The following is a 14,090-nucleotide window of genomic DNA, read 5'->3' on the forward strand; positions in this document are numbered from 1 at the left end:
ACACTGCCTATTTAAGGAAACCCACAGTCTTGCGAAAGAAACGCTCCTTTCCCAAACGGCTCTGCATCTGCTCACAACTCTCTTTCCTCGTGCTTCCACTGCTCCACCATGCAGAGCCTCTAAATGTTTAGGGCCTTTTCTCTAAATAAGGCAGCCTTATCGTAGTTCCTGTCATTTCTCCCTTTTCCCCCAAACATCCCGAGCAGCGTCTGTGGCAGTAGCAAGCTGTAGCTTGTGCATTCTTTTGCCTTGTATGGAGAAATGGCCTGGCCTGGGATGTCTTTGTGCAGGACAGGCCAGTCTCTCCATTGGCTGGGATAGAAAGGGGAGGGACCCACTGGGAGTCTGACTCTTTGAGCAAACTTTTCAGTGCCTGCTTCTCTTCCCACTGCTGTTTCGGGGCCAGACAAAAGGAGTTTGAAGTACTCCCAAACATTTCTACTTGAAGTAAAGGTGAGAATAAAAGCTGTTTTTAAGCCTGGATTGAACAAATAGACAATACATAGCTTTAGAGCTGTTGTTCGGTGGGCCACAAGTGAATTTGATGTGTAAATCTTTGGTTACAATGCTCATCTGTCAGTGGCGAGGGTGAAAGTGAGGATACAGTTACAGGGAGCTGCTGAAATGGGAAACTAGGAAGGAGGTAAAGTAGCAGTAGGAAATTTTCATCCCTTGATCAAGGCAGGGAGAAACCTGAAGATGTTATTTATCTCAGAGTTTGAATTTCTGCATAAACTGTATGGATGTGTGCTTACTTCCATGTCATCACCACGGCACATTAAACAGGGGAATTTCTGAATGCAGCTGACCCATTTAGAGCCGTGTCATTCACACTGTCTTACACGCAGACACACTCCTCTGATGATGTCTTTTTATAGGCGATGAGATTTCTCTTCACTCTGTTTGCTTTTGGAATTCCTGACCGTTGGCCTCTTGGTCTGCGCTTCAGTAATATTGACCTGCACGACCTGATGTAAGGCTGTGGGATGACAGCCTGAATGTTTGATGATAGCAGAGTGTGAGCCCGTCCTCGTTGGCCAGAGGGACAGAGAAGCTTTGTCACTCCTCAGTGGATAAAAGGGTCCATGGAGGAGCCGAGGCAGCCTGAGAACAAATACAATTGTTAGCACAAGCTGAGCTGAGACGCGTCAGCCAAACGCTTACGTTGCTGTCAAAAATAGTTGATTTTTCAGCTTCTTTATGAATCATTGTTGATTCACTCTGTGGAGAATGCGGGAGTTTTTAGCTGTTGCTACAGCACCAGATGCAGAGGGACTTGAAACCACGTTCTGTCTTCTTGCAGCTTAAAAATGTGAGCTGTGACATAATCTCCCTCTCACAGAGTTTACATGGATCTCATTTCAAAGCGATATCGATGTAGAGATAAATACCAGTGAGCCTCTCTCATTACACAGCAAGAATTCTATCAGTGAGGCCAAACAAGACTCCACAATACAGATAACTAATTTCCACTACATGCCTCACATTGGACTGTTTACGCTTGAGCCACTTCATTTGAGACCTAAGCAAAGTGTCTGCATAATCCAAGCGTTTTGTGTTGTGTGAGGACTTTACCATCTAGGCAGGAGGGAGACGCCGTAATCGGGCGGAGGAATTCCTCTGTTCCTGAAACCATCAAGTAGAGCTATACAATGTTTTGTTTCTAGCTTCCTCAACGACAGAGAGATGGAGAATGGGAGGGCTTTGGGCCAACTGCACACCTTCCAGATTTCTTCATTTTTCTGGCACACAATGGGACTGAAGCAGCCAAACAGTAGCCAAATGAAAGGAAGGATTAATCCAACATGTGTCTGTGATGAAAGAGGATGAGAGAAACTGTGTGTGTGTGTGTGTCTGCTTCACTTGGCACACAGTTGTATAAACACCCTTCCTGTACCATTTATAGCGGGAACCCAAGCATGCAGATCCATATCTGGATTTTTATGTCTTTATGTAAATGTTACCCATTTGGAAACTTGGGGCAGAGCCTGATTTGCATTGGCAATAAAAATTCAAATTCTGTCACAGTGCATTCATTTGTATAGAAATCAACAGAAGAAGAACCTTTTTATATTTAGTTTAGAAAAGATAAAGGACAGATTAGATAGGCAAACCTGTCTTCACATGCTTTTCTGTGAAGCCTTTTATGAATCATGCTGGCAAAATACACAAGAGACGCCGAAATTTAAGACTAGCCCAGCCCTTTAAATACGATGACACTGTTACCAAGACATTACCTTTTGTGAAAATGGAGCAGTGAAGAATGCACAGCCATTAAAGCATGCAATCAAACAAAGGGATTGTAGTTCATTTTGCCCACAAAACCAAACAAACACTGAATTGTGTTCACTTTTTCTGCAGAGAGTTGTTAAGTACACGCATTTAAACCAAATTTGAAGCAGTTTTGCCAATTTATTGACAGATTAACGTGAGGAGAAACTAAAAAGCTTTCCAGATTATCTGAGCAATTAAACAAAACTTGCTGTCTGCTGTGGAGATAAGGACAGCCTAGTGTATTTTTTTTGTATGCATGTTCAGTTTTTTTGATGACTGAGAGCTCAAAGAACAAACAGTGTGTCTGTGCGTTCCTAACTGCCAGTTATTGTACTGGTTTTCTATTTTCGTAATCATTGTTGGGTAGCATTTCTTGACACCAGATGCATTGTTATCAATGTTTGGGAAGTTTATTCTAGTATGATGTCTAGAACAGAAGAGTTGAAAATAAACAGAAATGCTCCCTTGCTATTGTTCTAATCACTCTAATAGAATCACATGACGCGGATGAAGAAAAGACGCAGTACTACATTCTGTCTGTTTTCTCAGGCTGCACAAGTTGCAATGAGCTGTCACTGACTCACTGTTGTATTTCACATCCTGTGATGAAACGTGTCTAACCTTAGGGGAGCAGTCTCTTCCAGGGTGACAATGGTCCGATCTATAAGGCACAAGTCACCAAAAGGTTTGATGGATATAAAAATTATGTAAATTATAGGCACATTATGTGGAGTTTGACACCATTATCCACATCATCATTAAACCATATAAGGGAATGGCTTCGATTGCATTATGTACATTAGGTGGTGTGTGTGTGGGGGTTGGTTTGTCATTTCTTTTCCTTTCTTTTTCTTTGGCTTGTCCCCATGCTGGTAAATTTCTTTCTCTCACTTCCCCTAGAGAGGGAATCGCAGTCTCGCTAAATGTCAGGTGCTGAGATGAGTGTGAAAATGACATGTCTTCACAGTACAAGCAGCAGCTAACTCAATCTCCTTCCAGAATTAAACCTGCCACTCGTGTCAGGGTCTGCAGGGATTTTCCATTTGTCTGTGTATGTGAGTGTGAGTGTGCTCAATTGTTTGATTGTGTTAGAGCCAACGTGCAATAGGATGCGGAGAATAGAGGGACAGGCAGGTTTGTGCAGGAAAAGAGCAGATAAATGTGGTCGAGTCCCAAAGAAGTACGACATCTTGAGCTGGGTAACTAAGGTGATGTTACTACCGCGTGTCACTAATTCACAATTCATTCACTGTTAAAAAAAAAGACTGCACTCTCTTTGTATAATGTCTTTGGGGGTTATCACACTTTTATCTAATTTACGAATATGTGCACAGGTCCAGATCCAGACGCCACCATGTCGAGCAAACGTGCCAAGGGAAAGACCACCAAGAAGCGCCCGCAGAGAGCCACCTCCAATGTCTTTGCTATGTTTGATCAGTCTCAGATTCAGGAGTTTAAAGAGGCGTTCAACATGATCGACCAGAACAGAGATGGTTTCATCGACAAGGAAGATCTCCATGACATGTTGGCCTCTCTGGGTAAACAGTGTTACATTTATAGATGTGACTAAATATATAAACAGGTCACATTTTACTTGTAAGAGGAACTTCCCTTAGGAGTTGAGGGAATTGTTTTTTCCACATTATAAAACTGCGGGATTAGCAGAACTGCAGTTCTGGTGATGGCCAGAGATAATGATGATAATGGTGATGATGTTGTCAGGGTTATTTCTGTTTTCTAAGTTTAGGCAGGGAGATCAGAAAGAGAGAGAAAAATTAGGGAATCAGTAAAATGTTTTCCAAGTGTGTGTGGGAGTTCAGTGCCAAAGTACTGGAACAGCCCTTTTAATACATATATATTAAGATATAAGACTGAGGCTTTAGCTAGTCAAATGTGCCTTTTTAATTAAAAAATAAATATGTTAAATAATACCAAAATGAAGTGTAACACAGTGACTGTAACAGAGATCAAATACTTAAAACTGGTTCTAAATGCATTAGTTCTGACACAGTTTGGTTACTGCAGTGTGATCGAGTCCAGTGCGTCATCAAAAGAAATAAAATAGTAGCTGCATACTTTGCACTGCAGTACAGAACCAGTGCAAATGAAATGCATGCTAATCTGGGATCAGTCCATACTCTGTTAAGTTTAATAAGAAATGCAAGTATGACAAGGTTGCCAACTGTACTAGATTAAAGACACTTTTGCGATTTTAGTCAATATACTTGTTAAATAGGATTTGCAACAGAAAGGAGATTCACATGGCTGAAAGTTGAATCAAGTAATATACAGAAAAGGTTGATTTTCAGAGGGGTGTTGAAGTGGAAGTCATCACCACTTCAAATTGTACATAAGAGTATGAAGGAATACTCGAAATATTGATTAAAACAGGATTACCAAAAGCAGGAAAATCTGCAATTAAAATGGATCTTGGGTTGATTATGTAAGGACCCCAAAAAGAATAGCAAAGACCTGAGTCTGCTGCTAATAGTGATCCCGGGTAAACAAACTAACTATATGTGACACTTTAATGTTCATCCACACTTGCTGGTTTGGGCTGATTATTACTTATTATCAGACAGCAAGATGTTAATTCCTCGATGAGCGATAGATGCATATGATGATATTCTTCCTCAGGTAAGAACCCTTCTGATGAATATCTGGAGGGGATGATGAGCGAAGCACCAGGGCCCATTAACTTCACCATGTTCCTTACCATGTTTGGAGAGAGGCTCAATGGAACAGACCCCGAGGATGTCATCCGCAATGCCTTTGCCTGCTTTGATGAGGAGGGATCAGGTGGGTCAATACGCATCTTATACACACACGCACAAATCCTGTTTCACTCTGCCAGGGCTCGGATCATTAACTCCCCTCTCAATTCTCCACGTCCAAGGTGTGATCCACGAGGACCATTTGAGAGAGCTGCTGACCACCATGGGTGACCGCTTCACAGATGAAGAAGTGGACGAGCTATTTCGGGAGGCTCCCATCGACAAGAAGGGCAACTTCAACTATGCAGAGTTCACCCGCATCCTCAAACATGGCGCCAAAGACAAGGATGACGAGTAGAGGGAGAAAATGACTGCCTCTGGCCTCCCCCCTGCACACATGCTGCACCACAAATCCATCTGTAGCTCCTGTCTTTGTCAATCTTGCAGATTTGAGGGGAAAAAAAGGAATTCATGTAGGACTGCAGTATATCTTTTATAAAATGGCAGAAATAAATTATTGTACATTTAAATACCTACATGTTTAACAAGGGTAGCATGTCTGAAGTAATTTGAGATCCACTTTTTTGTTGTTTAAATTTAAACATCATTCCAGATTTATGTTGCACCTGTCTTCATCCACATTGACTGCAGTTTTTCTGGCCTTTGTAGACAACATGGTTGGATTTTGGAGATGCATTAAGCAGATCTGTGTATTTGTGTGCAGGGGCTGTTTGACGTACTTCATACAATACCAGCCATGTTTACCTCTTCCTGCCAGTTAGCTACCACACCTGCGCAACTTATCTCCTTTTCTGTCTAATATATATCCTTGTATGATGAAAACGGATTAAAGAAAAAAAATTGACCTTTCATCATTTTTATTCGGTTCAGACAATCAAATGTGGTGCAAATATTTCCTGTAGTTGAAATGGTCACTAGGAATGGCAGTCAAAAGTGAGATCATCCTCCCGTCAGCTGGTTGTGTGTATTTGTTAAAGGATCGGGTATGTCTGTGTTGTTGAAGGAATTCCGTCTCGAAATTTCTCAGGCAAATAAAGCAAGTGGAGAGCGTGTTTGGCGTATTTTTAAAATATTGTACCATGCCTGCATTCAAACATTTCATGACAGCGCTTTTTCCTACAAAGCTGCAGTACAGTGTTCTGTGCTTTACATAACTGCCAGATACTTAAATTTAGCTGGAATGCAACCAATAAATATTTACTTACAGCTACTTCACGTTGCAGCATGAACTAAATAAGTACATATTCACTGACACACATTTACTGACATGGATGGTTTTTGGTTATTTGTGTCTTTATCAGGGGTTTAAAGAGAATGGATACACTGCACCAATTTTTAATAAATTTGTGATTAAAATGTAACCTTTTTTTTTTCTGCTTGTTGGGCTGAATCTTTTAGGCAGGACAAAAAGAGACATTGGATTCATTTTGAGAAATATAATGACATCCCAGCTGTTTACATGACTTGCATATGAAAGGAACATGAGCTGTTGTGTGTTGCAACCCCCCCTTCTAGTTGCTTAAATAAATTTTTAAATCTCGTATCATAGACCAGAAGAAATCTATAGGTGTCGGTTCTACAATTTTTGCTATTATAACATCTGGACAGTAAAATAAAAAAGATTTTCCTCAACAGCAAATCAACTTTTGTCCCGTATTAAATTGGTCCACTTGTAATAAAACTTCTTGCCTCTGTATATAAAGACACAAAAGTGCCACCATAAACCCTACACCCACCCTAAAGAATCATTTTTTTACTCATTTAGATTAATAAAAACATATCTGGGAGTACATGTGTACACACTTTGTAGCAGATGGGCTAAAATAAACATGGAATTTGAAAGTTGTTTCAAATAGATATTCTGTCATATAAAATTTTGTAATTTGCAAAAAGTAAAAAAAGAGAACACCACCTGGTTTTTTTTTTTTGGTTTTTTTTCAACGAAACATCCCACAATGATAGCCAGATTGCAAGTTAGAAACTTTGATATTTAAACCTTTAAAAGCTGCAAAAGTTTTTAAATTTCTGAATTTTAGCCAAGATGTTTGAAGAAATCAGGGTCAACCCCACTACTCCTAGTAAGAACTCACAAGTGATCACAATTTGCTTTCAGGAGCAAAACAAAGGCAAATGAAAAATTTATAAACAGTTTTGAAATTTTATTTCTTTGAAAGGCTCATACAAAAAAAAAAAAAAAAAAAAAAAAAAAAAAAAGACAAGACATTTTAAATTTAAGGCATATATTGCACAGACTGTTTAAGTCTTTAATATAAAATGGGACATCTTAATCAGTTGTAGGTTTAAGGCACAACAGTCAGCCATACTACCAGCAGTCAGTTGTGAGTCACATGAAATTGAACGATCACGTTTTGAATGCATGTAGCTGTACAGAGGCCACACAGTTATAAAGCTTAAGTCAAAACATCAAAAAACAAAAAAAAACAAAAAAAAAGCACATCACAGGAAACTTAATATAAAGCACTGCCATTAAACAAAAACAAACAAAAAAAACCTTAGTCATCCATCCAGTATTACAACCATTCAGGTGTAGTCACAGTGACATGATTTAGTATGAATGAAATGAAAAAAAAAAAAAAAAAAAAAAACAGAAGGAAAGAAAGATTGCGTTTAATACTTAATATCCTTGACATGACCCAAGTCTGACATGACTTTTGTAAATTGAGGTATAAATGCACATCAGACAACAGAATACCTGAACAAAATAAAGCCTTAAAAAGAAAAGTCAAAATCCTGAAATACAACTGGCAGTGAGGAAACAAAACAAAAAAATAACAGTAAAATAAAAATGTATGACCATTTTCCCACGTTCATTTTCATGTCTGCCAAGAGCAAGACAGGAAAGAAGAAAAAAAAAAAAAAAAAAAAGTATTTTCTAGGAATGATTGTGATGGTCGATGCTTGGCAGTATGACAACATTTACAACCCACACATTTATTTAAACAAAAACCAAAAACGCAGAATAAACCTAACCGTTTGAGCTAAACACAGCTCGGTAACACTGGTAAACATGACAGTATTGTAGATTAAGTTTTGCTACAGCATTATTCTCATACAAAGGTAACTTTCCCACAAACACTGCTACTGTTAAAAGTTGAGATGGCATTCAGCCACAAATTGTGGTTCATCCTAATACAGTTTCATGGAAACTACAACTTTATGATTAGAAAGTCTATAGAAACCATTTGTAAATAAAAGTGGAAATCACAGATGAGGAAACACTAGAACATTAAATATACAAAAAGTCAGCTACTGAGTGTGGTACATTTGCTTTGCAGAGAACCTATGTGCACAGAGAAATATCTGCTGAATAAAATGGGAACATAGAAACCATAAATATTATAAACCATAAAAAGCACCATTTCTCTCACTAAACTGAATGCATCGTGGAGTTGTGAGGGCTTCATGTTAACAGATGATTGCCTAGAAGAAAAACGTGTTTTTGGCTAAATCACTATAATACTGATTTTAATTAAAACTACAGATATAACTGTAGAAAAAAAAAAAAATAGCAAAGCATATACTTCGCTGAAAGTTGACACAACAAGTCCCTCCCCTTTTAACTAAAAGAACAATAGGAATACATTATGAAAGGGTCCGAGCTTCCTGCTGTAAAAATCAGTTTCTCTCATCCCAAGTAGACAGTACAGACATGAATTTAAAGGAAAAAATAATAATAATAATAAAAAAGAAAAGAAAACATTGCACTAAACTAAGAAGGCGGTGATGTGAATATTAAAAAACAAAACCATGCCCTCATTTTTATCCTAGAGGGGAGTGGATGTTTCGCAGTCAGTGTCTTTTGTACATTCAATAAAATCCAGTACTGCTACTAAAGAGGCCAACTTTGCTGGTGGTGCCAATTACACCAAAAAGTGGGCGATCAATACATCCTGGTAAAAATGGGAAGAGGTAAAAAACAAACAAACAAACAAACAACAAAAAAACAAAACAAAAGATAAAATAATTTTTTTTTTTGCATTTACGCTGCAGGAATGTTCATTTTGAAAAAGTGATTTAAAAAAACCAAAAAAAAAAAACCCAAACCCCACTTCCGTTGTCAAACAGCATAATAAACACTTTATAAGTACCATTATGTTGGTTACTTTACTTCATCCCAGTTTGCGCATCTGATTATTCAATTCCCCGCTGCACATTCTACAGGCTCAGGTTATCATATCAAAAGGTACTGGTGATGAATTAAAAAAAAAAAAAAGTAATAATAATATTACATTCTCCAATATAGTGTTGTCCATACTAAAACTAGTGTTTGGTCTCCACAACTATATATATATATTTTTTTTTAAAAGAGCTCCTAGTTGACAGTTTCACTCACCGGGTGCAGTGGGCCCCACACGGCGCTAATGGGGGTTTTCCCCAGGGAGCGGCTTTGCCTGGTGACCATGCTCCAAACACGGGGCACAGAAGCTGAATTCCTCTGTGAACTACTGCTACTTGTGCTGGTACTGCTCGGGGATGTGGGCTGCTGGGAGGCGGTGTGCTGGGAACTGAGGCCAAGAGGAGGTGTGATAGATGCAGACTGGGGCGAAACTGAGGCAGCGGCTGAAACCTGGGCAGAGGCAGATGCTGGGCTTGTAACTGGGGCTTCAGAAGACATGACAGCTGAAGATGGCAGTGGGCATGCTACTGCAACTGGAGTTGAGGGGGACCTGGGACACGGCAGCTGAAGTGGTATTCCTCTGGTGGGTGGAACAACAGCTACATTTGTGGATAATTCCTGGTTTGCAGAGACGGAAGATAAATTTGTGATTGGCAGAAGGACTGGGGATGGCACTGAGCCCGGCACACTTGCAGGACATGTAGTGGACAACGGAGTTGCAACTGAGCTCAAGGCTGAAGCTGGTGAGGCTGGAGCAGCAACTGGTTTGTGAGGATCTTGCTGTTTTAAGACTAAGGCAGGTATTGGCATCATGGTTGGTAGATGGGCTGTAATGAGTTGAGGCTGATCCTGCTCTATGTGGCAAACGATGACTTTATTCATATGAAGAGGTGATATCCCTGGAGCTGAGAGAAAGAATGGAGCTGGGACTGGAAGAGATGCTTCTGTGCTCGCAGGCACCAAATCCTTTCCCGAAGGCACATCTGATGCTGGAACGGTCATAGCTGTCTCCATTAGATGCTGCACCCTGGAAGGATCCAAGACTTGTTGGTTGTCTTCTGGAGGAGGTGTGAGGCCTATCTCTCGGTTACAAGTGCTGCTCTGTGACTCTGCTTGTTCAGTCTCTGTGGGTTTATTCTGGCTCTTCAGCTTCATCTCGTTTTCGAGCTCTATAGCTTTCTGCGCAGCTACATCTGCGAGGAGGCGCAAAGCACTAAAGTCTGGGGGAGCGCACTGATCTGGAGGAGTTGGTGGAGGTGTGTTGAACAGGCCATTGGTGGTGCTAGCTGCTGTATTTCTGCTGGCAAGACTTGCCAAATAAGCCCCCTGTTCTTTCACTTTCCTCAGCAAACTTTGTGTATCCAGCTTCATCAGTGCCTGGACTGACACTTCCTTACCAGGGTAACCTGCTCCTGTCAGAATAGCTGTTGCTGTGCTCCCAAGAACACCGAGGTCGAAAACAGGGGCAGAATGAATGACAGATGGGCGCTCCGGCAATGGGCTGGGAGAGGAGTGGCTTTCTGTGAAGGAGACGCCACCTCCGCTGGAGGAGTGCCCCTCATTTCTACCTACAACCTTGCGAGAGATGGTGAACTTAGTGGGATCTTTTCCATCCTTGCGAAGCAGGTCAGGGAGCAGGCGGCGACGTGCGTTGATGAACCAGTTACAGATCTGTGAAAATAAATACAAAAATTATAGATTTCAGGTATGAGAAGAACCAATATTTTCTGCTTACCACCCTAAAATAAGATCACAAAGTGTCAGTTAACTGACGCAAACAGCAATGTTTCTTCACCTAAACCTGTACCCAAGGCCCTACTAACTCCCTCTAGTGGTACACCTTCTCACATGACAAGACAAGGCGTGAGAGCCCCCATACAGCTGGCAGTAATGAAGGTTTGAGCTCAAATATGCTGAGCCACAGAGAAGCCAGCCAAAGGCATTCCAGTGAACTGACTACATAACAAGAAACTCTGCTGCAGCCTCATACTGATCTGCAAATGCCTTATCTAATGCAGCCTGTCTGTGCATGCCTACGTGTTGGGAGGGAAAGAGGAAACGTCTACCACTGATGCAACAAAGTTAAAAAAGGAAGGCTGGGAAAAATGCTGTTCTCTTTAGTACAATGCATACATTCCACGAACATTCAACTATTGTTTTGCTTTCACTTGTTCACAATCAGAAAGAGCCGTTAAAGCAGTAAAAGTGCTTTTAGATTTACATGCACAATCCATCAGACATCATCAGCCAAATATGCGTCACACTTGTTTGTACTAACAGACATAGTGTCATGTCTCTGATGCAAGTTCCTCTAACAAGTGAAGAGAATAAATCAATAAATGAAAACCTGCTCCTTACCTGCAGCACAGTGAGGTTGGTTTGGCTCGACAGACTTTGTTTCTCCTGCTCTGACGGGTAGGCGTTGAAGCGGTGCTCGTACAGCCAGCTCTTGAGAATCTGCACCGCCTCCTTGGGCAGGTTACCACGGCGACGGCGCTTCCCAGAGAGCCCCCTTCCTGACAGGTCGAGCGGGGAGCCATCATCGCTGTCCGCTGAGGTGTGCTCCTCATGCTCCGGGCAAGTATCCTCTGCGAGAGCTGAGGGAAAGCAGGCAAGACGTCAGTCATTTTGACTTTTACACCCCTGGCTGACTTGGTTTGTAGGAGGTAGTCATAAAGTATTCTGATTCTGATGTTACCCATCACTTATTCTGGCTCATGCATGGTGTGGTTTAGGCACAGTTCTTCAGACACCAGGTAAACAAACATTAAAGGAAGGTAACAGTTTGATCAAGCACATAGCAGTAAACAAGTACAGTTACTTTATTTTTTAATTACTACTTAGTAACAAACAGATTTACAAGAGCTTTGTGATTTTGTGCTATGCGTGCCTTGCAAAAAAAGACATTTATGGTTGGCATAGGAGGGAATCTCCCCTCAAAATGGAGCATGCCTGATCCCAGGGGTGGGCAAGTGAATGCAGTAAATGTCCTTCTGTGGGGCTGGGTGAAACCTGACCCCCGGGGGCAGCGCCTGTCCTCACAAAGACATTGTGGCCATATCAACATCACAGCAGCTAGTGGCCCAGGAATCTATTGACAATGCAAAGCACCTCGAGCCGATTCAACTGAAGGCTGCTAGAGCAGCTGACAAACCTGCATTCCTCCATTTGCCTAAAAAAATAAAAGGGCAGGAGGGAAATAAAACAGCTATTACTATTAATAAAAACATTTCAGAAAGCCCGACTCTATGAATGGGATAGATGTTTCAAAAACAGCCTTAATGTGGTCAAACTGGGTCTGACAAAAAACAGGACTTCTCGCTTGACAGAGATTTGAGGCATTCCCTGCAGTGCCCCGAAGAGGCGTGACGTACGTGATACTACAACTCCACTGGCTCACGGCACGGACCTTTTAAGATCTACAACAAAAAACTCTCCAAACTATCTTACTGACAGCAAGCAAATACAATTCAGTGCAGGGCTGGCTTAGTTCGCTTTCATTCCGATAGGCCAGATTGTCACATCAGCATCACGCTGATCAACTTGTGTTTACAAAATGTCCTCTCTACCTTTGTAGGCATCTGCAGCTCGGGGTCGCCTTGGAAAGGCTTGAAAAAGTAACCCCTAAAAAAAAAAAAAAGTTTACAAATACATGGTCACGGTCTCGGGCTGCTGAGACCGTGAAAAGAAAAAAAAAAAATCTGATTGCCCAAACTATGCACAACAGACCGCTTTGTTATTGGGATGTATTAAAAAAAACAAAATAAAAAACCCCACTACTTGCATAAAATAAAATATGACCAACCTGGGGGGAAAACGGGTAAATTAGCCATGTGGAAGGCACAAAAGGAGGCGAGCAGGGACGCACAGCCTCCCCGCATGTCGCTCCGCCAGATGGACACCATGCCTGCCTCCAGAGATAACTAGCTGGCTAGCTGTCCCTCCAAATTTCAACACAAACACACGCTGCATTTGCTCGCAACAAAAAACCCCGCATACCAGCCAGAGTCAACAGCGAAAAGCCACGCAGGGGCTCGTAGGCAGACACTCCGCTGGCGAGAAACGGACACGGCAAAAGACGAGTTACGCTCACCTCTTTTGACTGCTTTCATTCTTTGTTGATAGCTGTATGGAAAACACGCAGCTGTCCAAGTTGCTCGTTGTTACAAAGCGTGCCCGGGAGCCAAACGATGGTTGACACAGCGACACTTTCTTCCAAGGCGCCGAAGGTGTTGGTGCTCTCGTCCCGACTCCAAAAGAACTAAAAGCCGTCGCCGCTAGAGTTGTGCCGCACGGGGGTGAGGAGAAAACAAAAGTCACATTTCCACCGCACTCCTCGCTTTCTTGCAAAGATAAATGTTGGCTGTCTTCTGTCGCTCCTTCCTTTTACCTGCAGCGGTTTGCTAATCTTGACAGTCCGTCCCACCCCTTTCACAGCTGTCGGCCAATCGCGTCGCGGCATTTATTCCTAGGCGAACATGCGCCAATCGCGGCGCGTTTTCAGGCAGAAGACGGACTCGGTGTCACAGTGAGTGACGGGAGAACCATTTCATTCAAAATACAGCGCAGTCATTGAAACATTGTTATTATCTCGACACGGTTAAAACTGGAGGGGAGCAACCAACAACCCAGTGGTTACATTGACACAAGCGGGACTTATATATAACAACGGTGTAATACCTTCAGACCACTGTGGTCATTTTATTATCGTCTCCAGTAGATAGCTTATATCTTAGTTTGAGATATGTAAAACATAACACAAAAACATAAGCGTCTTAAGAGCTGACTGGTGAATTATTATTCATTTTGCTGTTCAAGCCCGAGAGGCTCGTTTGACAAAAATGGGACTGTTTTGATTTCTCGACATCTGTGGGAGACAAACTCCTCCAGAAAATAAGCGGGAGTTTTGGTTTCTGTGCGATAGATAGCACAAACAAATCAAC

At 41.6% G+C, this 14,090-nt stretch overlaps 2 protein-coding genes across 3 annotated transcripts; one reads left to right on the forward strand and one right to left on the reverse strand.

Annotated features, from left to right (window-relative positions):
• Positions 1-297: 297 nt before the first annotated feature.
• Positions 298-6,059, forward strand: myl9b (myosin, light chain 9b, regulatory). Of its 2 annotated transcripts, XM_031747717.2 has the most exons (4): positions 298-453; positions 3,609-3,812; positions 4,912-5,073; positions 5,171-5,346. In XM_031747717.2, exons 2-4 carry the CDS (start codon positions 3,629-3,631, stop codon positions 5,344-5,346), a joined length of 522 nt encoding a protein of 173 aa, XP_031603577.1. In that variant the 5' UTR covers positions 298-453; positions 3,609-3,628. The 2 variants fall into 2 exon arrangements, with proteins under 2 accessions (XP_031603577.1, XP_039468225.1); XM_039612291.1 differs by lacking the exon at positions 298-453 and having other exon boundaries at positions 3,629-3,812; positions 5,171-6,059.
• A 171-nt stretch (positions 6,060-6,230) lies between these two features.
• On the reverse strand, positions 6,231-13,514 carry LOC120440243 (mucin-5AC-like). Its single transcript, XM_039612290.1, has 3 exons — positions 13,241-13,514; positions 11,506-11,744; positions 6,231-10,818 (listed from the first exon to the last, which is right to left on the reverse strand). Exons 1-3 carry the CDS (start codon positions 13,257-13,259, stop codon positions 9,343-9,345), a joined length of 1,734 nt encoding a protein of 577 aa, XP_039468224.1. The 5' UTR covers positions 13,260-13,514; the 3' UTR covers positions 6,231-9,342.
• Positions 13,515-14,090: the final 576 nt, after the last annotated feature.

Source organism: Oreochromis aureus, linkage group 5 (assembly GCF_013358895.1).
Source record: "Oreochromis aureus strain Israel breed Guangdong linkage group 5, ZZ_aureus, whole genome shotgun sequence".
NCBI classification, from domain to species: Eukaryota; Metazoa; Chordata; class Actinopteri; order Cichliformes; family Cichlidae; genus Oreochromis; species Oreochromis aureus.